Here is a 27,566-nt window from a genome sequence, read left to right as displayed (position 1 = left end):
TCACAGAGCTGAAAGCTGAAACAGCCTGCCTAGGGAGACCGGGGTAAATCAGATACATTTCTGCACTTCTTCTTGATACAAATTCAATTTTTTACGAGCCTTTCCCCAGACGCAATGTCAATTTCCAATTGCAGCACTGGGTGATGTAGCTTCAGAGCGTGGTCAGCACTTTACTGTTGTCCCAGGCAGCCTGGTCTCATAGCACGTGGCTTCATTCCCAAGGAGAAGAAGGGAAAATAACCTAAATTGATGACTATGTCAACACTGGTGTGTGTGTGTGTGTGTGTGTGTGTGTGTGTGTGTGTGTGTGTGTGTGTGTGTGAGCTTGCTTTTGAGACAGGACCTCACTATGTTGTGGCTCTGGCTATCCCGGAATTCTTTAGGTAGACCAGTCTGGCTTTGAACTCATAAAGCTTTGTCTGCCTCTGCTAGGATTAAAAGCCTGGGCAACCATACCAGGCCCAAACATTTTTTTTTTTCTTTTGAGAAAAGCTAAATATCAGGTAGAAACTTCAGAAAAACGGTTTTGTTTGCTGGATGCCAAGTTCTTGATATTAGGTCTGCTTCCTGAAGACCTTCAGAATTTCCACAACTAGTCTGGCTGTTCTAAACTAACCCAGAAGGCTTCTCCACTTTCCTTTCTTAGGAGGTCAAGTGATCAGTCTAGTCATAGAGCTGCTGTTCACACACACCCAGTTATTTCATTTCCTTCAGCCTATTTGACCTGTGCAGGAGACAGACTACAGAGGCAACTCCCTGCAATATTAGCACACTATATAGCTTCGACTTCGGGAGGCATAAAAGAGTTTCAAGAATTGCTGGTCACTGGCATAGTGAGCTAGCCTGCAGGAGAATCAGCATAAGGTTCCTGAGTCTCCATCACTGACAACTCTGGTCAACATTTGGACTTCTTTCATTCAAGGCCAAATGCTCGGCATACAGCTAATAAAGCCGTGGGATATCCTTTACCAAAAATCTTAACAAATGCTGCAGGTCCTGGACCACCCTGCCTCTAAACTTGAAGTTCAGTGGAACACCTGTGAAGCAACTGATCAGCCACAGGGCTGGATGGAAGAAGGAGACAGAGCACACGAAGTCTGTCCTACTTCATCATTATGTGATGAAATACACTGTTCTCCCAGGCAGTTCTTAGCTAGTATTCAGAGAGGTTCTCCATCACCATTCCAGTTCCATATGACTCTAACCTTAAACATTTAATTCATACTCCAAATTAGTATTTAAGACTTTAAAAAAAGAGTTAATTATACCTGTTAGAAATGCAGTATTTTCTATTTTTAGATAAAATTCAATCCTTATTTTAATGGTAAAATTAGCATAAAAATCCATTTCCTTGGAAATAACCTACATCAAGACCCCATTTGAATTCTGTCTTTATCCTGAGTCTATCACTTCTGGGATGCTTAGCTTGTTAAGGAGCACTCTATGCAGACAGCTCTTCTTTACAGAGATATTCTATAGTTCCTTTACATCACAGGTTTTAATGTGCAGGAAGCTGAGGTGCTGTGTACAGTTAAGAGTCCACACACACGCCAGGCACCCTGTCCTGCCTCCCAACACTTTGCTACATTTTCCTACTGACTTGTTTAATGTGGAGTGGATTCTCAGGCTGGGGAATGTTACAGAAAACCCACTGTCTTAACTGAGACAGGCCAGGACAGAGGAAGATGTGTGATTAGATGAACTGCCCTTTTCCATTGTAAGTGGCTCTAGACAAGCAACAGCAGTGCCAGAGGTCACAGTAACTGAGCCGCCATTGCCTTTTCCATGTCGGCTGGCTAATGCGAGTGATCGGATAAAAGAAAAATGTTAAAAACTGGGCAAAAATGTTTATATCAAAAATGGTATATTTGAAAGGCATGAATAGTCCTAACATGAAGTCATAGAGAGAAAATTAACTGCAAGGTACAGCTCCTACTCCTGATGGCTCATGCCTCTCAAGAGAGCTCCACATACATTCTGAAGCAGTGTTCTGGAATTTTCATTTTATTAACATCCGATGTGTCACCAGTGAGCCATTTCAAATGAGAGCAAGTTACTACATGCTTAGAAAAGGCAGTTCCTTCCTTCCTTCCTTCCTTCCTTCCTTCCTTCCTTCCTTCCTTCCTTCCTTCCTTCCTTCCTTCCTTCCTTCCTTCCTCCCTCCCTCCCTCCCTCCCTCCCTCTCTCTTTCTTTCTTTCTTGGTTGCTTGCTTAAGTTTATAATCACTTGTGAGCCTGTTGACATCCACAGGGCCTTAAGATCCAAAAGCTCATTTTGTTTAATGCACTCTAAAGTTTTCAGTGTCACCCCTGCACCCCCCCCCCCCGTGTGTGTGTGTGTGTGTGTGTGTGTGTGTGTGTGTGTGTGTGTGTGTGAGAGAGAGAGAGAGAGAGAGAGACGGCACTCTGCAGTCCAGTTTCACATGGTTGCTCCCCTTCTTCAAGACCATTCCAAGCTCATCTGATCAGCTCCTCCCTCACTATGTCTAAAGTGGCAGCAGCAAGTGAGAGGTAGGGCATTCTCCATTCTCCCGGCCTTGGGTCTAGTCAGGAGAACCAGAGGTAAGCAAGCAGCCTGAACTCCAACACTAAGGGGACCAAGTCCACACAGTGTCAACAGCAGTTCAGCCAGGGAACTAGTGACGTGCTGAGCTATTGTCAGGCTTATGAACAGATGAGGACAGGAGTTAATTTCACTAAAAACAGTGAGGTAGAAGAGGAGAGGAGAGAGATACTAAATAAAGAAACACCATCGGCAAAGACTTTAAGGTCAGGGAGAAAAGCTGTTTGTTCTAAATAAAAAATAAGTCAGTCAGTCTGGGCCGAGAGCAGGCCAGAACAGCAAGCAGGTTAAAGTAGAAAACCATGGCATAAACAGATTTTACTCAATAAGTATTATGAAAATTATTTATATTATATAGAGTAGCATACATTATAGTATCAATATTTCTATTAATCCAATATTCATAGAGTTGCATTTAAAAACCATTATGGGAAGTTTCAAATTATATCAAGGTAATCAAAACAGAACTGAAAGTATCAGTCATGATTACTTTATTAATTATGATTAATAATAATTGCTTTATCTTGAACTGTCTTCCTTCTCTTCCTGCACTGATCTGAAGTAATCTTTAAAGCCTTAAGACCGTATCTGCTGTGAACTGACTATAGGCTGGTGTGAGGGAAGGGGCCACAGTTAACAAAAAGGCACCACACTGCAGTTTCTAGTGACTTAGAGAAGCACAGGACTTCCACTGGCCTCTGGTTCACAGCTCAAAGTGTCACCTCTCTCTAGGTGGCCTGGTGGCAGCTTCTGCTCTTCCTCGCCCAGGTCCTCTATCAAAATTTTACTATGCCATGATCTGCCAACACAGCTGTGATGGTCTTGGATTAGGAAAGTCACTGGTTTCATATAGAATTCTATGCTATTTTATATCAGAAATTCTGTTTAGTATCCTGCTTAGATGGCATAATGTTATTAAGAAACAAAATTAATGTAAGCACCAAGCAGCCACAGGGTAATAATGATGCTGTTTACTTCCCATATGCAGAAGGATCTCAGTCTCACTGGGTCCTGTCAACTCATTTAGAGGACACTTACTATGGACTTGAGTGTAAGAAGATTTTAGTTTAAAATCAAATGCTGTTTAAGTATGAACAAACTTGGCCATGTAAGCAATGGGGTCTGTGTGTGCCAGCAGAGCGGTCAAGATTGAAATATTCTTGGCCTTTACCAGGAAGGGAACAGTAACTACAGGAATTAAGGTAAGTATCACCAAGTATATTAAGGAAACAGTATTTTCTATGAGAGAAATAAAATGGAATGACCAAATATTATAAGTCATTTAATAGTAAGTAAGTACCAGAGTCCCCAGTTTTGGCTTGATAGCAATTTTTCCTTAAATGATAGTACTTTGCCAGGAAAATTATTATATTAACTCATACCTAAATTCATAGTTTCCACATACTTCAAATACCTGTTACATGATAAGAAGGTCTATAAACCAAATCCACATGCTGGACAACACTAGAACTTCAACAGGGAATTAAGACATCCTTCTAAAGTAAATTCTTTTAGATCTGACATGAACATCAAAAGATAAAGCCATAACATGATTGAATTACTTGTTTTAAGTCACAAACTCTTGAGAAAAATTAAATTACAAGGACTTTTTTTTCTTTAGAAACAATATATAATTTTTGTCATATGCATTATGTATTAGTCACTAGCCATATAGCCACTTGACAGTCAATTTACCACATTAAAAATGAAATATTGCCGGGTGGTGGCGCACGCCTTTCATCCCAGCACTCTGGAGGCAGAGGCAGGTGGATCTCTGTGAGTTTGAGGCCAGCCTGGGCTACAGAGTGAGTTCCAGGAAAGGCGCAAAGCTACACAGAGAAACCCTGTCTCGAAAAACCAAAAAAAAAAAAAAAACCCAAACAAACAAAAAAATGAAATATATAAAAACTTACGTCCTTAGTCTCAAGAACTATATACAGCTAGATTCTACAATATCAGAAAGTAAAGATACTGAATATTTTATCAACATCGAAAATTCTCGATGTAGTGTGTTTCAGAAGACTGCATTAATTTGAATTCATGTTGAAACATTCAAAAGCTAGCCCCAGTATTTTCATTACTTCTTTTCTTTTTAAATCTCTTTCTCTCTCTCCTGAGAAATATATAATCTGAAATATGGTCTCTTCAATGACATTCAAAACAAATCTACAAGAAATAATTCAGGTTTTTTTTTTTTTTTTAATGACAAGCTAGAGTCGACATAGGGAATACAAATTAATTTCCCTCAAAAGTTCAATCAAACAGAATATAGCTAAGTAGTTAGTAATCTCCCCTTTCACACTATTTTTAACAGGAATAGTTGCAAGCTGTAGGTTATTAAAAGCTTCCCAGTATAGAAATCCAATTACTGTATCCTAGAGAACTTTCAAGAGTTTGTAAACATCATTAGCCTGAAAGTATGCACTATTCTGAGTTTACAAGAATGCCCAACTTTTGCCATTCATTAAATGGGTTGCCAGAAGTCCCCACAGTGGAAAATGTATCTGCCTTCCCTGAGACCTATCTTCAGAGGAAGCTTAACCTTTAAAACACAGTGAGGTTATTAAGTTTCCTTTAGATGTGTACTTGTAAGTTCAACTATTTTCATCTAAACAATGAAATACGAGCTTGTGGATTCAAACTGTTAAGATTTGAGCCAATAACTTTATAAAATCAGCTACTTGGTTTGGGTGAGCAGGTAAGCAAGGAAATGCCAATTTCACCTTCGCTCAAATGGTGTGCATGCATCAGTGGTATCAATGAGCAGCAATGTGGCATGTTTATCATGAGATAATCACACCCGTAGAGGTTTAGAAGCACTCAGCTGAACCTTGTGACTCACAACACACTTGGGGCGTCATTATCTCACGATAACCATACTCCCTGTCAAGCCTTATTGCTTAATTAGGGGTTATGAAGGTGATAAGACTAAAAGAGACTGGATGAACAGCACCAGAGATGAATGATACCTTAATCAACCTAAAGCTGGGACTGAAGGAAGCACAGTGAACATACGCAGTACGTTCTGTGGTGTTTGCAGAAACATTTGTTAATAATGAATGAGGAGAAACCCTGTCTGCAGTCACAGATTATGTGAACTGCATTTTCCACGAGACTTGATTTCATGATCAATAATTTCAATTGTGTTTTCATACAGTATGCAAAAACATCCCCAAAATTAGTGGTAACAAAATTTAACTGTGACTTGTGATACCTAGTTATACAAGACCAAACATGAGGTTTAGATATTAAGTCTGCCAGGGATCTGATCAGTAACATCCATGCCACATAAGATTTGAACAAATTAATCTGGAATCAAATTTTAAAATAACATGATTAAAAATAACCAATTAGGAAAGGAAATAAAAATTCTAATACTAAAAGTCTCTTTAATCCATTCACAAATTTTTAACTTTCATTCTTTTGTTCTATTTTTATAAACAACTGCCATATTTGGGAGAAGAACACGGCTCCAGATCCAGTGTGCTTGGAGCTGCTTTTCAATTCACTGTGAAACATCAATTATCTTTATCAAATAACAGCATCTCATCTCAGTCCATTATCAAGATGGAGTCTTATTTCAGCTGGACCACAGCCCTATCTGTATATCAGGGCTGGCCACAGTGGCAGAGCATGAGTGAAAGGCTGTGAAATAATCAATAATAATCATCAAATTGTGGTTGAAAGGTTGTGAGGATGGAAGTTTTTGATGAAACCTCACTTTTTTTTTTTTTATTTTGGTGCAGATGATAAGGCTTAACCTTTGCAATACCTGATACCTAAGACTCTGTTGAGGGAGTCTCCTGTACACTTAAACATGGTTCTGAATTCCCAAGACAAAGGGGCATACTTGGGTTTAAATGGAACATGAACCTTATACTACCCAAACTATCGGCATAAAGAACTCTAACTGTAAATGAGGTTACTTAAAGCTGACACTCAATTTAGATACAGTGCCCAGAGCTTGACTGGCTGTGAGTGCTGGGTCCATGCAGGTAAAAGCCAGAAAACGCTGGACAAAGTTTTCAGGACAATGAGTGAAATGTACCCTATCACTTTTATCAGAAGTCAAGGAACCCAGAAATGAAAAGGCCTCTGCTTGAGGCAAGAGGCTTAGTGGTATCTATCAGCACCACAGTACTGGTGAAACTGTGCGGTGTGTCAGTACCACATTCAATGAATATACACTAATACAATGTTTTCAAAAGAATTTTAACCATTATAATAAAAAAAACAGAGTGAAACTGTGCGGTGTGTCAGTACCACATTCATTGAATATACACCAATACAATGTTTTCTAAAGAATTTTAACCATTATAATAAAAAACATTAGAGAGACTTAAGAAGAATGGAAGAAATATGTGAATTTGAGAGAAGGCGCTGCAATGCTTTTCCTCTGATGTCTCTGGTTTTGTTTGTGATTTGGTTTTCTGAAATAAGGTCTTCCTTGTATAACTCAGAGTGGCCTTGACCTTTCTGTGTAGTCTATGCTGTCCTCAAACCCATGACCTGCCTGCTTCATGTGGACATTCCAGGGTTCCTGTGCAAACCTAGGCAGGCAGCACATGGAGGCTGCACTATATCATGCCAGTCCCTAAAACAACACTTGCTAAAAGCTTCCACTCGTGACTTGTTAGTTTAAAGTGGATTGATATTTTTAAAAGCGGTTATTTACAAAACTATGTATCTTTCAAACCTAAAACCAATCCTTTAAAATCTAGTAAAGGAGGAAGATGTGAACATTAAATTTATAAACCAATAAAAAGAAATTATTATTTCAAAACGTGAAAAAAATTACTTGTGGTTTGATGATACGAAGCTTAAAGGCCAGGGTCCTTTTCCTGTTTTTCTTTTAATGGTGAAGCTCACAGTTACTTTACAAAGGTGAATGTATATAACAGACATTATTGAAATTAGGTTTGTTCAAGCATTCTTCATTTTCTTTGACTAACTGAAACATTCAAATTGACGTCAACAAAAAGTAATCACTATATTAATAACCTCACCTGTAATTCTCTTGCTCTGCCTTTTCTATAAAAATGTCTGGCCTAAGTCTAGAATATTATCTCTCTCTCTTTGGTGCAACACTACCTTGTATACAATAATAGTAGTTACAGTGCATTAAAATATTAGAAGTCAGTCTAGGAAACACCTGCCTGTTATTCTCTCGACTAGGAAAATAAATCCTGCCTTTCCAGGTCTCTAAGCTTAAAAAAAAAACACCAACCAAACAAACAAAAAACATGCGGCATAGAGAAATTATTGATGGTAATTCTGGATTGGGAAACATGTAGGCAGTAACAACATCTAAAATAGTCGGATACTAGTACAAGATAGAAAACCCTAATATTGACGAAAGACCTATGTTTAGAGAAAACCACTGAAATATATCTTAACTAGAAAGTAAATCTTTCAAGATAGCTAAGAAAGATTTTACTCACAACACTGAAGTATCTAAGACATCCAGACAAGAATAACCTTAAAATATGTACAATCCTATTGTCTACTGTAATAAACTTACAAAGCAGTACTAAATCATAGAACAATCCTTGTATGTATTTGAAAATTCAACGTGTCAAACTTAATCTTAATGCAAGATATACTTGGTTAATGAGCCTATTGTTTTAGAATTAATTCTGTATACATCATTCAAAATTTCACGTTAACAACAGATATAAAGCTAGCATTGACTTTTTAACGGCATCAGAAATGTAAACTGTGTATGGACTCTTACTACAGAGGTAGCTACTAAAACTATACAATACAAAGTCCTAAAATTGCTATCCTTTATCCCACATATAATAAATGTTCTCCCGAAACATTGTGGTGTTTGAAGGCTGAATCCATTGACTCCCAGAGCTGAGAAGCAATAAGATAGTATGTTTTATTATGAGTGTCATGGAGACGGTGTGAAAAATCAAGAGCCACAGGCAGTCAGCGGCAATGGGTCAATACAGCTCCCAGAGACACTGTGTAGATAATCAACAACAAGGCCTGAGGTTCTCTGCACTGCACACAGCTGAAGGGCAAATCAATAGAGCCAGGGGAAGGCCACTGCCCTGCTCTACTTCCCACAATACACCATGGCGACTTGAGGAAAACACTCCCAAATGAAAATAAAGCCAATGCTGGCTAAGCTACAATCCACTAGCCTCTTAATTCAGTCATACATCGTGTTCATCTCAGCTTCCCCAAAATCCAAACAGATTTCAATATACAGTCTGCCTAAAAGAATGGCATCACAACAAGGGAAAACAGAAAAGAGGCTTTGCTAATGGAACCAGGACAGAATTAGATAAACACAAACAGGGCAAACACAGTCAGGAAACATTTAGTGGGTCACCCTAAAACTAAAGTTCAAGCAAATTTTTTCTGAGTACAAAAATCTATTTGGAGATTGTTCTATCTTGACTTTGGAGTCTACTATGGGTAATATTCAGACTATGTCATCCTTACCGAAAGAAGGACACGTAAGTAAAAACATGACAAATTTCATAAACTGTAAATTATATTTGAATCACATTTCAAAAAAAAAAATAAACCAAAGGCCCATTGTATTATAGTCCACTGGTTCTGAGAGCAACGTTTTGACAAGTGTTTGTATCTGACACCTAGTTAAATATATGGTGCTAATATTTCACATTTTTCAGTAAAAATTTATGGGTAGGAATATGTTGATTTATTATTTCTCAGGAAAAGGGTGATTTGTCACATCCATCACTCTGTTAATCATTACGAGTTATTTCTAAGTTCTCATGCAGAGCCAGCTTCCTCAAAACATAAAGAAAATGTGCTGGAAGAAAAAAAAAAGCCTGGGAAATATTTTAAGCCTTATATTTGTTACTCAAATTTAAAAATTTTAACTCATAAAATGATAACATGAAGCATTAAAATGTACCCTAGGTCAAGCTCCAAAAAACTGTTACAGGGTTATGTGCAGTATGTGCCGACTGTGCCAAAATCAAAAGCATCTTAAACAAAGAAAACTGCCGTGTGCAGAACAGCGTGTGAGTGAATTTGGGAAGCAAAGCACCGATCTCCTCCAGCATTTTAAAAGCACGGTATCTTATTTGTTCAGCCCCTTAGCAAGAAAATTCATTGTCTGTCTCTCGGCCTCTCCTCTCATTTGCTGACTGCTGTTTTCAGGCAGCAAGGAAACAACTATATACCATTTAGTGAAATGCTGAAATGCTACCATGAAAATACTCCAAAGATTGTGAATTAAAAAATAATTTACTTGTTGATGCTTATTATATTTTAATGTCTTGGATAATGATAGAGCTTTCTCTGTATGCTCAATTATTGAAATCTGGTGTGTATAAAGTAAATTTTAGACTTTGGGTCATGGTGAGAGAGTACATATAAATCATCCATTCTGAGCTCTTCTTGGTGTAATAAAGTTAAAAACAGGTTTCCATTTTTGAAAAGTTATATTACATTATCTGGTTTCTATGACAACAACATTGCAGTATGATATCAAACTACAGAAAAATCACGGCTTTTTTTTTTTTTCTTTTTTAAGGGAAGTTGACCTCCGAAAGTAGTTTAAACATTTATTTATGTAGAAATAATGTAAAAAGTAATCAGGAAAATACAGGAGTGACTTCATTATCCACTATGACAGCTCAGACTTACATAGGCCTAATGGTGGGAGTCTGACATGAAGAGAGACCCCAGTGTTTAATAAGCGGTTCCTGTGGGTTCCCTTGCTGTCCCTCCACACTGGCCTGTTATTTGAGACTTTGTGGTGAACTATTTAATTGTTGACTCTTCACCTGTGTGTCAACTCTGGTTGCAATCAGCTTTCCTCAATCCTGCTGCTGGGCTGCAACAGAGGCATGTATGACCAGACAGCTGTTGGATCTGCATGCTGCTCTCTCATTGGTTGAGAAAGGTGCTCTGCACTGACACACTCCAAGACACACATGGATTTCAGATGCTTGTTTCCAAAGCCAGGAACATTTTGCCCAGAGTACCCAAGACAGCCCCAGACACCGTGGTATCATGGTGGTGCCGATTGTTCAGGTAATCCAAATTAAGAACAATTGACAATTCATTCCTATGGATATTACATTAGCAGATTAAAAAGCCCTCGGTTTCAATTGTGTCTGGTGGGATTTTCTGAAGTTCCATAACCACACTTGATCAATCCAGGTGATTTAAAATCAATGCCAAAGCCAGACGAAGGCTGCTATAAACATCTCTGTATTTGCTTTATGGAAATGGTGGGAAGCTGGAGAAGAGCTCTTCCTGCATTGAGATGCAGAATCATATGAAAACCATGCAAGTCTGTGAGGCTACTTGTCTTCCTGTGGTAGAAATTCACAAGTGAACAGAACACTAGCTTGCTTACACACATGGGGGGTGGGATTTAAAAATCAAGCACAAGAGTAATTAGCTAATATACCAGAATGTGCTAGTGAGCAAGTAAACGGTACTGCATCTTTGGCAACAGTATATATATAAATATATAAATATATATATATAAATATATATATATATATATATTTCCCTTAACCATATACTGGTAGGGTTACTTACAATTTCTTTAATGAATATTCAGAAGCTGAGGGCTCTGGAGAAGTCACCAAATTAACATATGGCTTTAACGACTCATTAAAATCAGGTATGGGTTTCTAGCCCAAACTTGGGGTATACTGCTCTGTGTCTTACTGTCTCAAAGGCCTCTTTATTACTCTCATTAGTGTAGACCTTAAAGTCTGTGACTCTTTGGGTTGGTTGGCACTGAATGATTATCACAATGGTTTACAGCAACAGTGTCAGCACACATCAGCATGTTGACAACATGCTAGAGTATCATGCTCGGGTCAAATTCAAAAGAAACATCTTTCATGACTGTTTTAATCATACCTACTCCTGATGCATTACCTTGGTAATGGTAAGTCAGGTGCTCATTAGCAATAGACAATACTTGATAGTACTTAAAAAGATAATCTTGGTTGGGGACGTAGCTCAATTTGTAGAGTACTTGTCTAGCAAGTATGAAGTCCTGGGTTCCATCTCCAAGACCAGAAAAACTGGTCATGGAGGTACTTGATGGTAATTTCAGCATTCAGAAGGTAAAGGCAGGAGGAACAGAAGTTTAAGGATATCAGAAGGAATTTGAAATCAGCCTCGACTACATGAGACCCTTTCACAAACAAACATCTCCAAAAGCACTCCCCCGAAAAGCTACATCTTAAAAAGCCAGGCTGTCTATCACAATTGTCATCATAGAGGCTTAACCCAGTAACTTATGGAAACATGCAGAAACCCACAACCAAACATTAGGCGGAGCTTAGGGAATCCTGTGGAAGAGGGAGAGGAAGGATTATGGGAGCCAGCAACAGTTAAGGACACTACAAGAAAAAACACAGAATCAACTAACCTGGACTCATAGGGGCTCACAGAGATAAACCGAAAACCAGGGAGCCTGCATGGGACCGACCTAGGCTCTCTGCACATGTTAGAGTTGTGTAGCTTGGTCTTCTTGTGGGACTCTTAACAGTGGGAGCAGGGGCTGTTACCTGCTTTTGAGATACTTTCCTTCTACTGGGTTGCCTCATCTAGCCTTAATAGGAGAGGAGGTGTCTAGTCTTCTTGCAACTTGATATGCCATGACAGGCTGATATACATGGGAGGCCTGACCTTTTCTGAAGAGGAAGGAGGAAGAGTGGATGGGAGGGGGAGGTGTTGGGGGAAGTGGCTGGGAGGAGAGGAAGGAGGGAAATGGAGAATAGGCTGGGGAAAACTAACTAACTAATTAATTAATTATTTAAAAAGCCAGGCTGTTGGGGGACGTCTTTTTGTACGCTGTGAATATATGTTGTTCCCATTGGTTAATAAATAAGCTGCTTTGGTCTATGCAAGACACTTTAGAGGCAGGCAGGAAATCCAAGGAGACAGGAAAGAGAAAGGCGGAGTCTAGAGAGAGTGAGCTAGCCACTGAAGGAGCAACATGTAATGAGATGCAGGTCAAGCCACAGAACACATGGCGATACATAGATTAATAGTTATAGGTTGAGTCAAACTATAAGAGCTAGCTAGCAAGAAGCCTGCCATAGGTCATACAGTTTGTAAATAATATTAAGCCTCTGAATGATTATTTTATAAGTGGCTATGGGACTGGAGAAAACTTTCAACTATACCAGGCTGTCTTTTTTCTCGTGTTTTTCTGGCCAAGCTCCTTCAAAGTGGTTTATACAGCCTGCCTCCCACTGGCTCCTTTGCTGCCAGACTTTACATCATCCCTGGACCAGGATTCCTTCTGTAAAGATACTGCTAACCATCTCCTGTTAGAGCTGTTCTTATTTGACTTTCCATGCCTTTCACAGCACCTCCCCCTCTTCACACTCCTCCTGTGGAATCTAAGACCCTTCTGATTTCCTCCACCCCCTCAAACCATCCACTCTCACATTCTCCCTCCTACCCACCTTAGATGCTGAAGATTTTTGTGAAGAGTTGGCAATAGTGTTCTATGTTCACATGGCCATGCTCTAAGTACATGAACATGCTATGAGGTCTTCATTTTGACATCTGGCCCAGACACATCTTCTGAGCTCTAGAGTCATGCAGGCAGTTACATAGAAGTCATCTGTTCAAGACTGTTCTATAAAGGCTAACATCAAACTGTAAACTACTGATGTTGTTACTCCTTATGCCACAGACCTGCTCTTCCGGTGTCTCCCAGCCAATCACTTGCTCATGCTCAAACCTGCGAATGTTCTCAAGGTCTCTCTTACTTACCATAGGTACTGTGTCACAAGTTCAGCCCATTTTACCCTTAGACATTATTTAAGCTGGTCTGTTTCTTCTAGTCTTACTTACCAACCTAGGCTGCTACTCTCTCTGGACTCAAATACTTAGCAAATGGCCTCTGACTGTTCTTTCTATTTTCACTTTGTCCTCACATGCCCCTCACAGCAGCCAAAATGATCTTTTACAAAAGGTAATTTAGGTCATTATATTTGTTCAAAATTCCATGGTTCCTCACAAGAATGATTTAAAAATATTTCATCTTCACCTACAAAGCCCCCTGTAACTTGGTTCTGGACCATCTTGTAGACAGGCAACTCAGACCCCGCCCCCCATCCCTTTTTTCCCCCAATTAACTTCTTCAATGATTTAACCTCTCTCTGACCTCAAGGCTTTTGAATGTGCTCCTCTTACTCAATGCTTCTGTAACTCTTACTAACTTTGTGTAACTTAATGTACCTTTGAGTTAAATGCTATTTCTTCAGAAAGGGCTGATGTCACCCTCTCTGACTTCCTTGTTTATACTCACATACTCTTTAGTTCTCTGGTGACATTACCACAGCTGCTGGATGATAATGAGTGTCAGCCCGAGGCTTGTACATGGGGAACAACAGTAGCCTAGGCGAGGACATTACAAGATGCCTTTTCATATTAAAGTGGTTGAGTGCAGGGGAGGGCTCAGAAACTTGTAACAGTCTACAGCTCTGTAATGGAATGACTGGGGAGCAAGCCCAGATCTTCTCCACTTCTCATAAGGATCTAAAACCTTTTCAGGTGCTCTCTGTGGAGGCAAGTCCCCTCTAGTCCTCTGTCATGACCTCTTGGTAGAGAAGCCTCGACAAAGAGCTGTAAGTGCTAGGCAGGGCAGAGTTCTGGCTGTTGGATGGGAGGCAGCTAAACGCGTAGTGGCTTATGTCCTGGCAGTGGCTTCAGAACTTCAATGAGCACAGCGGCCAAAACGACTCTCTCCCAGTCCTCTCTGTGGAGAAAGCACGAGTGTCTCCCCGGGTATGGAAATGCATTATTTTGATGGTGTACAGTACTGGTACCGTGGTAAATAATTTGAATGGATACTTCAGCCGGAAAAAAGATCCCACCAAATGGGAGAGACAGCCAGAAGTTGGAAAAGCCTCAATTCAGCACTTTATCTGTATTCTGCAAAAAGTCCCAATTAGAGGCAGAACTACAAGGGGCTAAAGGTAGTGATGACTCTGTCAGTACATTTCTATTAGTGATTTTATCTGCTGGAGGTTCCCTTCAGTTGTAATCTGAAAGAACTGAAAAGGTGTCAGTCAGCAGGGAAACTGGTCAGAAAAGAAAGCTAGCGGTGTTCTTAGCACTCCTGGCTTCCAGCTCAGGTAGGAAGTAGGTGAAATGAAAGGGGAACATACTTAAATGCAAAAGCAAAGCCTAGAGAAGCTAGAGCTAGGTGAGCTTGGGACAGGGAGAGAGATATCTGGATAGAAGAATTAATCAAGACCCTTAACTAGAACCTAAAATTTCAAGATTTTAAGTAATGTTTTAAAGACTTCATCAGGGTATGTAGAGCATAATTTCATTTTTTCCTAGGGGAGCACTGGGCTCCCTCTAACCCTTCTGTGTTGCTGCTACATTATTTTTTTCAATGATAATACAAGTACACCTCAAATTCCAGACATCCTAAGCGCCATTTTAGTCTATATGGTTCCAGATAGAAGTCATTTTTTTGTGTAATTTCTGAAATTACTTGATTTCGTAGACCCTGAGGACTGAAAAATTGACACAATAATTCACATGCTAGTTTTCCCCACCCTGTATCCTATTTTTTATTCAGCATAAACAGAGTTCCTAACTTCTAGCCTGCCACAGATTTACCTAGAGGTGTTCTATAAGATGTAGATGCCTGGATCTCTGCCTCCGAGGTTCTGACTCAGATTGGAAAGAACAATGCTGAATCTCGATGCCTAGAGAATGAAGGCAAATGAACCCTTAGATGGCCAGACACACTGTGATACATCCCTACATAAAGGAGACATTGGCTTTTTTGTTATAATAAATGATTTTTTTTCTTGAATGGCCTCTGTAATTTTCAAAAGTACTTTCAGACATTTCTGTGAAGCACCCGAATTTTCTGGCCCCATTTTCTCCTTTTACAAAGATAAGGATGTGGGATGAAATTATTTCATTCTCTAAAAAGATTATTTTGTGCTTGACATACAGTTGGCACTCAGAGTATGCTGAATGAATGCATTATATACACGATTATTGCACAAAAGCGGTCATGGTTAGTATTACAAGTGTATAAATAGGGCTTTAGACCTAACAACTTCAGGCTCAGAAAATTAAGTAGCAAGTTCATGAATGGGCTTAAGTGACTTCCCTGGTTCCTCCTTGGGTGTTGAAATGTAGGGATTCGACAGTAAAGTGGAGGACATGCTTGTATTTTGCATTCATCACACTCCTGAAGAATGACAAACTGCTGTCTACGTATAATGGCATGTAAGCTGCTACCTTCTTTAACCTCTGACTACTGAAGAGGCAGTAATTTTTCAGAGGCTTGATATACGTTTCTCCAAGCAATAGATCTGGGTGAGTTATAGCTGTGTCCTTGTAGATTTACTGCTTTCAGGTTTAATTCATCTCTGACAAGACATTTACATAAATTACAGCAACATAGTAACGGGGCCAGATGCCGGGGTTTCACCCAGGGAACTGCCAAGGGGATTGTGGGAGCTGGTCCCCTCGTTCTGTACACGTGAGAAAGGAGCACCTGGCTTGGTGTGATGGCCATTCTACTCAGAATTCTTTGCTTCTCTCGTTCTTTGGAGTAGACTCTGTGTACACTACCTTGCTCTGCATAGTAAGTGTTCTAGATTAAGACGGTCACCTCAGGGGACAGCAGAAATAAGCTTCAAAGTGTAGCCCCAGCTGGGTGGAGGAATGGGGGAAGGGAAGGTTCACAGGGCAGGCCCGTGCCTTCTCGCTAGTCATTGGTCAGGCCTCTGAGTGGGTAACTGAATGGGTAGGAGCCACATCTCTGGGATCCACCCTGTGCTCTTTCTGTGTGCCCAAGGGGAAAAAGAGACCATTGCTAAGTTTATTATTAATGTCTACTTGATCTTAAGATGTTTCCTATGGATGTGGTTTTTGGTTTTAATGACTGCCTAAATATGAGCCAGGCAAGGAAGACACTAACAGACATACTAAAGTGGACCAGGGAATGCCCACAAGGCCTCAATCCAATACAAAGAACTACAGGCAACTAGGGAACGCTGAGTGTGAAACACTCTTCCCCAGGGAAGAGCATATCAATTGGTTATCCAGTACCAAATGGTCAGCCGTGAAAACACACACATATAAGTAACAGTACACAGAAGGAGTGGGTTATGTTTAGTAACACACATACGTGCACACACACATGCACACGTATATGCACGTGCACACGATGCATGCACACTGTTGATCCTGAGAAGACTAAGCTGCAGTGCACACCATGATCCTGCCCCCCTTCCATGGGCTTCATCCCCACCTCCTCTAGTACACTCACATACTCTTACACCTTTCCTTGAGGCACTCCAAAATCCTGACATCATAAGCTTCTGCATCATAAACTAAATGATAGTTCCAAGCTTCTACTGGCATTTTATCCTCTCTGCAAAGTCCTCCCCCACGTAGCCACATGAGGAATACCTCCTCATGGATCAGCTCCAACCATATGGCCTTCAGGGGTTTCTTCCTGCTCCTATCCCATCACTGAATCTACCTTCTCTTCCTGTGTGACCTATGAGGTTCATTGCAGCTCAGGACATTTTCACCTTGTAAGCCCTTCCTGACTGTACACACACAGGTGCCCACCAACTAAGCCAGTCCTTTCTGCATGGTGTGATACCACGTTAGCCTTTTAGCCATTGTGTGTTAACAGCAGAAAAACAGAATTGCTCCACACACTTTCCCAGTAACTGAGGCTCTCTCTTCTCCGTTTCCATCAACCTAGCTGGACCACCTGTAAAGCATGCTAGTTACTGTTCTGTCTCTTATTCCACTCGCTAGGGCTCTTTTTTTTTTCTTTCCAAAAAGCCTGCCTTAGAACGAAAGTTAATGTTAGTCAAGATTTCCTATGTAACTTATGTAGCTGTATTAAACACAGAAAATTATACAGTAAGCATAAGAGGGCTTTTAAAGGACACATTTAAAACATGAAATTAGGTTTAAATGAGATGACTGTAAAAGACGTGGGCAAAGTATGAACTTATTATTATTGTTATTATTGTTATTGTTATTATTATTATTATTATTATTATTATTATTATTATTATATTGAGGCTGCTTTGTGATTTTTAAATCACATCTATATTTATTTATTTGGGGTGTAGAAGTGGCATGCCACTGCGAGCATGTGGTGGTCAGAGGACAACCTGTAGGCATCAATTCTCTCTTTCTACCTTGTGTGTCCTGGGGACTGAACTCAAGTTATCAGGCTTATTGGCAGGTGCCACATGCACACAGAACCCACTAAGTCATCTTGCCAACCTGCTCTGTAAGTGCTTTTAATTTCTCAGTTCACTCTAAGAACCCAGTTTGACTTAGCTAGAAATCCATCTTTGAACCTAAGCCAATGTGCCAATATAGAAAGTGTGTCATATATTAGAAGACAAGAGAAACCAAATTGTATAGGATATTAAATTAAAATGCAGTGTTTAAAGTATGTATCAGTTTTTATGTTTCTATGCTTGAGCAGTATTTTTTGACTGATGGAGCAATGCCTGGACTGACTGCTGAATCCAGGGTGTTAGACACCTGATTGTCTCCCACCATACAAGGGCTCCATGAGTAGCTACCAAATCCTGACAACCTCGACCTCTGCAACAGCTCCTACAAACTGTCATGAACTACAGACTTGAGAGAATGTTTATTGAACAACTGCTAGGCTAGACCTTGTTTTAAGATCCTTACAGAGCAGGCATAGATAGATGTAAAGAATATATGGTAGTGAGTCCTGAGTACAGTCAATGGGCAGTTGGTCTCTGTATCTGTAGGCTTTGCACTCATGGATTCAAATAGTTGTGCGATAAAAATATCCTAGAAGCCAAAACACCCCATCTGTAGTCTATGTGATGGTAAACCTTTTCATTATTCCTCTGACAAAACAGTCTACCAACTGTTTACATAGTGTTCACATTCTGTAGGATAATATGAATAATCCAGAGATGCTTTAAGTATATGAGATGATATTCATCTGTTAAATGCAAATCCTACACCATTTCACATATAATAGACTCCAGAATCTGAGGATTCTGGACCATGAGGAAAAACTGTACTATGGCTCAATTATTTCATAATTACTTATATAAGGAAAACTTTATACATACATACATACATGTATACACACACACATTTCTATTTTAGAATACTAATTCTTCTTTATGAGTGTTTGCTTGCATATATGTATATGAACTATATGTGTATAGTGCCCATGGAGGCCAGACAAGGGCATTGGATCCCTGGTAACTGGAATCGCAAAATAGTTGTGAATCACCTCGTGGCTTCCTCTAAAAACAAAAATTAAAAAACAAAACAAAACAGCAAGTGCTCTTAACCACTGAGCCATCTCTCCATCCTCATTTTCATTTTTTAGTTTTATATATGGAAAGGTAGGAAGAAAATAGCAATGTGGAACTTGAATGTTACTGAGAATTGTGAATGGAATGATGAGAATTCTCAGAATTGAAAGAAATTTTAAGCCAGATGCCTATAATCAGAGCACTTGGAAGGCTGAGGCAGGAGGACTTCTGTTAGTTCAAGGCCATCCTAATCTGCATAGCAAGTTCCAGGTCAGCCTGGGTTACACTGTTAGACTTAGCAAAACAAACAGCAAAAAAGAAAGAAAAAAATTTTTAGTCTACTCAATACTTTTGCAAGGATTTTGAAATGCTTTTTGCAACTACTGGGTTTGTTAAGAGCAAGGTATTGCTAAGCATTTGCTTTTTCTCTATTGGTGCAAAGTTATTGGTTCATTAACATTCCAAGTGTAATGCTAATATGAGAAGCGGCATAAGAAAAACATTGGCCCTGTCCCGTCACTTAGAAATATCATTTTAAGATGTGGGTTCAGAACAACAGAGTCTAAATTCCAGCACTGTTTGGGGGAATCTGTTTCTTTTCTTAGAGGTTCTCTAAATAGTATTTCACTGTTAGAACAGGAAGCCTACGAGGTAATTCTTCAACGGTGTCAGGCAGCCATTGTGTTCTTCAGCCATTCATCTTATTAGCGCCCCTGATGCTATATTTCTGGTTGTTGCTCCAGAATGTCACAAGAAGCATCTGCCATAAAAGCAGCTGCTGAAAGAGCAAGGAGGAAATACCTAAAATGTCAACTATAAGTATTAAAGAAACATCAATCTTAGCATCCCTTAAGGTCCATTCTCCTCCTAACAAGAAGTCAAACCATTGTTGTCCTCATGGACAATACAGTGCCTTCTGAACTTCTATCCTGGTTGGTGCCAGCCAGCTTGTAACTCACAAGGCTTATTTTCATAAAAACACTTTAAATCCCACACTGAAAACACTCAGCAAGCTCACCAAATCCCCTTTTTTCATAAATACTATTTTAGATAATAGTAAATGTCAGTAGTCAGCTATCTCCTTGGAACTTAGCTAATATTATACAACTCATTAACAAAGCTATGCTGAATAGGCATTTAATAAGTCACAGATAAGATGTGTCTCCCCTTGTGCACTGGAATCATGCTTGTCACATGTGCAACTCCTAGTGTAATGCCCAAGTCAGCACTGTTATTACGTGGGCCACTTCCATGTTGCAGGACAGCACATGTGACATTTCTGATAAGCAGGCCTTTTCTATGTGTCCTAAACTTCTGGCTTTATACATGTCACATCTCCTGCCTGGAATACTGTCTCTCTCACCCCCCCCCCCCTTTGCCTCACTGCTTAGGGCTCTCTGTTCAGACATCTTCCCTCAAGGGCAGCCTTTCCTGAGTAGCTCTCCTAAGATTCCCGCATAAATTTAGGTTAGTGTTCCTCCATGCTGGGTGGGCTCCCTCTTTCAAAGACTGATCACAATGCTTTAGCCAGATGGGAAGGCTCGTCTTTGCCCCCAGTTGTTCCTCAATGGATATACTCATTTATATTGTGATTTCTTGCATGTTAATATGCGGTCTAGCACAGTGGTGAGCTATTTTAATTTTTAAAAAACAAACAGAACAAATGATAAATTATAAATTGATTAGTAAACAGGAAGCAAAACAGGCCAATTGTGGAGCGAGGGAGATGGTTCAGTGGGTCAAAATGCTCACTGCACAAGCCTGATGACGCTGAGTTTGACCCTCAGAACCCACATAAAGAGCCAGATGAAGTGGCGGGCCTCTGCAGTCTCAACACTCCTATAGCCACGTAGGAGGTGGAGATAGGCGAGAGGGCTAGACTCTCAACAGCCAGCTAACGTGTGGCGTAGCAGCAGAAACAACAGGAGATTGTTTCAAAACATGGTGGAGGGAAAGGGCCAACTCTTGAAAAAAAATGTCTCCTGGATTCTATGTGTTACCCCCTCTCTGGCTCTCATTACACCAAGCAAATTAAAAGAAAATCGGCCAAGTATGAAATTTCATTTTTTAATGAGATTTTATGTGTTCAAAAGTCATGCTGTAATTCACAGAAATGTTGTTAAACTTGGGGGTCAGGTCCAGCCACCAGTTCTTAATATGCCAATAAAAAAGCCAAATTAATAGTGGAAACCAGAGAAAGGAGATTTATTTAATGTGGCCACATTGGGAAGAGGTACAGAGAGACCCAGAGAATCCTTCAAGTCCCTTGGAGGTCCTGAAGTGAGATCAGAGTTCCAAGGGTCAAGCAAAGCACATCTAAAGGTAGTTCTGGTCAAGGTGCGGTCTGGGTTTCAGTCTCATCCTGAGGGGCTCTCTGACAAGTTGTTAGAACCGCCTGCAGGAGATTCTCTTTGCAGGAGAGAAGCTCCCTTTTCTTTCTCCAGCATGGGATTCCTGGAGGAATCCCCATTTCTTTGGGATTCAGAGTTTCCACAGTCTGATAGTCAGTCTGAGAAACACAAGTGTCTCTGTGGAACACACCCATTTCCTTTCCTCAGGAAGGTATGGAGAAACCACATGTGTGGGAAAATAGCTTCATATTTGTCTGGCAACCAAATGCACACATTTTATGACTTAGCAATGTACACACAGGAACAGTTACTAAAAATAATAAAATAAGCCTTTAAAAGTTACACAGATGATTTGTAGGGCAGCGAAACTCCTGTGTATGTCACAATAGTGGTAGAAATATTCCACGGTGCATTTGTTCAAATCTGTCAATACAGAACAGCAGGAGAGGACCCCAATGCAAACTACTGACTGTGTGGGAAGTCAAGTATAGGTTTATCAATTATAGTTGTTGGGGTTTAGAAAAGATGCTGCCCCCACCATGCTGCTTTGGATGTAGATCAAACACTGCCGAGAGGGGCTTTCCTAGAAGTTCCTTCACCTACCCAAACGTCAGGTCCATCAGTGAACACATGGCCTTCAAAGTTTATAGTCTCACTACCCAATGAAGACCCAACCTTTGTCACAGAAGGATCAGTGAGCATCAACACTACACCCAGAGTCCAGAGGAATACTGTCCCTGACTGTTGTCTGTGCTTCAGGATCATTCTCCCTCATCAATCGGTTACCCCCATTCAGCCTCCTACTTCCTTCTCTACTATGAAGATAAAGTTAGCCCCAGTCATCTGGCCTGTCTGCAAGTGTCATGTTTCCCAGGGCTTTCACACTTGTGTTCAGGGTAATAAGTGTGCAAGTGTTGCCTCTTTGTTTCAGCAACTGCAACCATGAATCCCAAGGAACGTCTGGGCTTCCTCACGATGCCAGTGACCACTGTGGTGGAGATGGCTAGCAGGGAGGTCACGCACTGTGTGAGTGCAGTGGATATAGAGCCAACATCTATATCTTTCATTCAATTTTGCCACAAACCTAAAACTGTTTGAAAAAGGTCTACTATGAAGTTTTAAATAACTTGATTCAAAAAGATTCTAATAGTGTACTAGTAATAAAAGCAATGTTACAAAAATTTTTAAAAATTGCCAAACAAAAAAATCATAGATCATAGATTGTTAGAGAAAAATAAGGGTAGATCAAAAAAATATTAAACAGATGAATAAGGACAGATCAGTAGCCTGAAAATCTTGAATTTTGCTAATTTCTAGGTTGGTATTATGTTTATTATACTTAAAAAGTTAACTGAAATAATAAATAAAAGGAAATAAATGGTTCAACAACTGAATTAGAGATATTAAGTCTGGCGTACTACAAACACTAACAAGGACTGCTGTGAGTAAGAATGGCAGGTACAGATGAGCGAGGAGTCTGGCAACTGTGTGACTTACGAGACAAGTACAGGGTTAGAAGGACTACAGGGAAATCTAACAGAGTAGCTCTAAAGGGAGAGCTAACCATCATCAGCTCAGTGTGGTTGTCTTCAGCATGCATACTAGGCAGAAGTGCTTTATAGATGAGCAGCCCATGAGGTGACCTCCCTGAATTAAGTGGCTTTTGAACAATCCCAGAGTTCAAAATACAGCAAAGGCCCATTTCTTAAAATCTGAACTGTGATAATGACCACTTATCCAACAGATACTATGAATGCCTCCTACAAAATCTGAGAGAGGACCATGATAGAACATGGTTGAAAAAGATGGTGTTATGAAACAAGGCAAAGCTCAGAAGAGGAATGATATGATGACCAAAACCAGAACCCTGAAAGCCTCAAAGAACAAACTTCAGGGTATAATTTATGTTGTTAGAAGAGAAGACCCCAGATCCCCAGGTCTGCAAAGAAAAAGTGACTGCATGTGGCTGGGTGAATGTAGGATCATCACATTATGCCATCAACAGGAAAAGGTCAGCTAGAAGGGATGCTGATAGGAAGCAGGGGCTAAAGGCCTTTTCTAAGGCAGTTAAAGAGATCATTAGAAGTCTTAGACTGGGCTCTGGCTGTAGACCTGATCTATCTTACATTATCTCAAATAGTGATAATGCACAAATTCTCAGTTTTGAAGACACAAAATATCTCTATCTCTCCTTTCCTCCCTTCCCTCTTCTTTTAGCTCTGTACATGTTTGTATTTCTATCAAATTTGCTATTTAGTAACAGTTTCTCCAATTTTAAAAATCTGTTTTAAAACTGTGGTTGCTAGAGACTGGGGGTGGGTGGGGTAGGATAGGAAATGTTGTTCAGTTTACTAAGGTGCCCCCCCCCCCCAGTTTATTGAGACAGGGTTTCTCCCTGTAGTTTTGGTGCCTGTCCTGGATCTCACTCTGTAGACCAGACTGGCCTTAAACTCACAGAGATCCACCTGGCTCTGCCTCCCGAGTGCTGGGATTAAAGGTGTGCGCCACCGCTGCCCGTTTACTAAGTTAAAAAGAAGTGAGAAGCGCTACTATACTTTGCAAAATTGTGTTAACTATAGAATAATGTAACAGACACTTTAAAATGATACAAAATTTTGGATGTTTTCATTATAAAGAAATAGTCAACTTTTGAAGACACAGAAATATTTGACCTGATTTAAATATTATAATATATATGCACCAAAACATGATATGGTATCTCACTGATAAATAAAATTATATTTTTAGGTATGTTTAAAAATAAATTGAATTTTGCTAATTTCTAGGTTGGTATTATGTTTATTATACTTAAAAAGTATGGTGGCACATGCCTTCAATCCCACCAGCACTAGAGGCAGAGTCAAGTGGATCTCGGTGCCTAGTTAAATAGTGATTTCCAGCTAGGATACTTAGTGAGACCCGCTTTCAAATAAATAAATACACAAACAAACAAAGTTCTTAGAAGATATTCTGGGGCCTGGCACATGGCTCAAGGGGTAAAGGCCCTTGCTGCCAAGCCTGACAGCCTACTTTTGATCCCCAGAACCCACATTGTAGAAGGAGAGAATTAACTCCCTCATTTTCTCTGATCCCCACACATGTGCTGTGCTCTCTGCTCCCACAAAAAACTAATAAAGGTTAAAAAAAAAAAAGACAGTTTGGAAATGCCGTTTGAAGAATCGTTTTTGAAAGACTCATATGAAAACGCCAAACTTAATCTTTAAAGAGTATTTTCACTGACTTCAATGAGAGCCAAGAGGGAAGCAATACAGTATCTGAATAGGCTGGAAGAGGAAGCACACCAATTAGAGAGCTGAAAAAGTAAATGGTATATGCTCTATGCACAATGTCCACTCTCAGAGGCATCCACAGGGAAATGCATTTCGTATCCAAACAGCGTCCTCTACAGTTGTCTGAAACCTGGAACTTTTACCCTAGCACTTGTTATTACGTCTCACGACTATTTCACAGCAGGTTACCAAAGAAAGTTTGAAGGAGGACATCAGATTAGCGATTTATTACATTGAAGAGATAACCTCAACTGTTAGACACTTACAGATTCTTACATCCCCTCTGTACAGTATGAAATCAGCAATACTAAATCTTATACTGAAACAGGGAAAGGTATGACATCGCACTTTCTCAATGAGCATCAAGCATCCTGGTAAACGAGGACCTTGGTAGAATTTATCCCTGGCTTTGCTGTTAGCTAATGGTGTGACTCTGGAATAGGGTTACTTAAAGCACTGAGCTTCAATTCCCTTCATATCCAAATGGTGACATACCTGCCCCCTCTATCCACTGGGTATATTTTGAAAATCAGATAAGTAAGACCAAAGCCAAGAAAAAAATTTCATGAACAAAATGTTATAAAATCATAAAATGTAGTATAAAAGTCAGGAAAATGACACACTACTATTGAAAACAGCACCCATTTTGCGGAGTTGTATTAAACACTATTGTGAGTTGTTGTGTGATATGACTAGATTACTGATCAGAATTCTTAAGTATCTTGTTTTTCTTACACAGAAAATTAATTTTTACTCAGTCATCACATCCTCACATGTAGTGTCAAACTTTTTTAGGAAGCATGTCAGAAGTAGGAAACCCAGACAACACTGGACAAAGAGGAGATATATTGTAAAATCAATCATGGGAAGTGCCTTCTCCTTCTGAGCTCCATTGTGAACCCATCACGGCAGCCTCCAGTCCTGGAGAATAGAGACAGTAGGGCTCTATATTCTTTGAGTCCTTCATTAAACTATTGATCTCTTACACATTATCCATAATGTTCCAGCAGCTCAGTCCGTCACCTGGTGAAGTGCTGGTCTCTCACTCCCTTCAATAACTTCATGGAGAGGAAGTCACAATGATTTATTTACCTGACATTTTCCAGTCCGGATGTCATACAGGGCCACTGAGCCATGGCGTGCTCCAACTGCAATTCTGTGACTCCGTTCATAATAGCTGACCATGTAGAACCTGAATTGAACATTTTCACAGCAACAACAAAAACAAAAAGCCAGGTGAGATTGCCTGCACATGGAAGACAAAGCCAATACTCTCAAAGATTAAAGTCAATGTGCACACACACACACACACACGTATGTATCTAAAATACATACACACATACATGTATTTACATGTATATAAAAGCTTTAATCTCTTTATATCTGTTATTTCTAAATAAACACATCTGTAATCAACATGGAAATTTTAAAATAATATTTCCCTTTAGTAATAAGTACTTTTGAAAAATCACCTAAAATGGAATTGATGGAGAACACTAGCCTGCTGAAAAATTTCAGCCACCTCTAGTGGTTCATATCTATAAACCCAGCACTTGGAAGGCTGAGGCAAGAGGACTGAGGTGAGTTTGGGCTAGTGTGGCCTACACTGTAAGTTCCAGGCCAGCAAGGACTACAGAGTAAGGACCATGTCTTTAAAAATTATTTTTGATAATAGGCAATTTTATCATCATAAATACACTTGAAAGTTTGAGGCACGAAGGAGCAAAGGCAAAAAAAAAATGTGAAAATCCAGTTTTATGAAAATGTTTGCAAACATTTCTATTTGAGCAGAAGTGAGAAGGGTTTTGAAAGACTCACATATTCAATTTAACTGTGCTCTCATGGCTCGTTATCTAACTAACAATATATACATTCTCAATATATAACAATATATAATAACAATAGATAACAATAATAAATGCCTACGTGAATAGCATGTCTCCTGAATTCTCATCATTAATTTAAAATGACCTTAGAAAGCTCTTCACCAGAAAAAAAAATCTTGAAAATTCCCAACATCTTCCACATTTACTAGATTTACTAACTTGGTTAAATAACCAAGGTGATGGGCAATATGAACAAGTATATTTGTTATTTTTGACCCATTAAATAAAAACAAGTTCCACAGTAGATGGTATGAAAGTTGTAAGAGGTTGACTTATTTTTATTACACTCTAGATGAATTTTCAGGAATGGATTAAGTATTTGGATTTCTGATCTAAGCCCCATCATACTGATATCAAGTCATATATGGCTGGGATCTATAGGTGAGGCTGGTACTAGAAGGGTAAATCAGGTCTGATTTTTACATTCACAAATGTTTCTCATGTCACATGGTCTCAGTGAGCTGTCCAGGGGATGAGGACTACCCTGAAGAGTCTATTGAAAACGTTTTTCCTCCTCCTTTGCTGCCACACACTTTCTGAATTGCTTAGTTTTATATCAACTTGAGTTATTTTGGAAGAACTCTCAGAGAGAAAATGCTTCCATAAATTTGGCCTGGAGACAAGTGTATAGAACATTTTCTTGATTATTGATTGATATGGAAGGCACCAGGCCACTATGGGTGCTATCACCCTTCAGCATGTGGTCCTGAGTTGTATAAGAAACCTGCTGAGAAAGCCAGGGGGACCCTGTTAATGTAAAGTAAGATGCAATAAACTTCCTTGTGCTGCTTAGTTGTCATCAGCTTTATACAAGCTAGAGTCCTCTGGTCTTTTGTATACAAAAGAGAATCCCAACTGAGAAACTGTCTCCATTGGGGTACTTTGTTGATAATGATTGATATGGGAGGGACCAGCTCACTGTGGGCAGTGCCACCCCTAGGCAGGTTGTATAAGAAAGTAGGCTGAGTAAGCCATGGAGATCAGACGAGTAAGAGGTCTTGACTTCAGTTCCTTTCCTCGAGTGTCTGCCTTGACTTCTATGGATGATAGAGTACAAGCTGTAAGAGGAAATAAACCCTTTCCTCCCAAGTTGCATTTGGTCAGTGTTTTATCACAGCAACAGAAACCCTAAAGCAGCTTTTATTCTTTTTCAAGGGAGACTCATAGGTGGATACTAGATG

General features: G+C 39.7%; 1 protein-coding gene across 4 annotated transcripts in view; it reads right to left on the bottom strand.

The window, feature by feature from the left end:
* Wdr7 (WD repeat domain 7) overlaps positions 1 to 27,566 on the bottom strand; it is a 304,595-nt gene that overhangs the window by 32,012 nt on the left and 245,017 nt on the right. For all 4 annotated transcript variants that reach the window (XM_006985180.4, XM_042264248.2, XM_076555361.1 and 1 more), the window contains one exon: positions 25,592 to 25,691. In XM_006985180.4, the coding sequence (XP_006985242.1) occupies positions 25,592 to 25,691 (100 nt within the window). The remainder of the gene's footprint in view (positions 1 to 25,591; positions 25,692 to 27,566) is intronic.

This window comes from Peromyscus maniculatus, chromosome 19 (assembly GCF_049852395.1).
Source record: "Peromyscus maniculatus bairdii isolate BWxNUB_F1_BW_parent chromosome 19, HU_Pman_BW_mat_3.1, whole genome shotgun sequence".
NCBI classification, from domain to species: Eukaryota; Metazoa; Chordata; class Mammalia; order Rodentia; family Cricetidae; genus Peromyscus; species Peromyscus maniculatus.
Note: the sequence above shows the minus strand (reverse complement) of the source record. Positions and strands in the feature narration are given on the sequence as shown.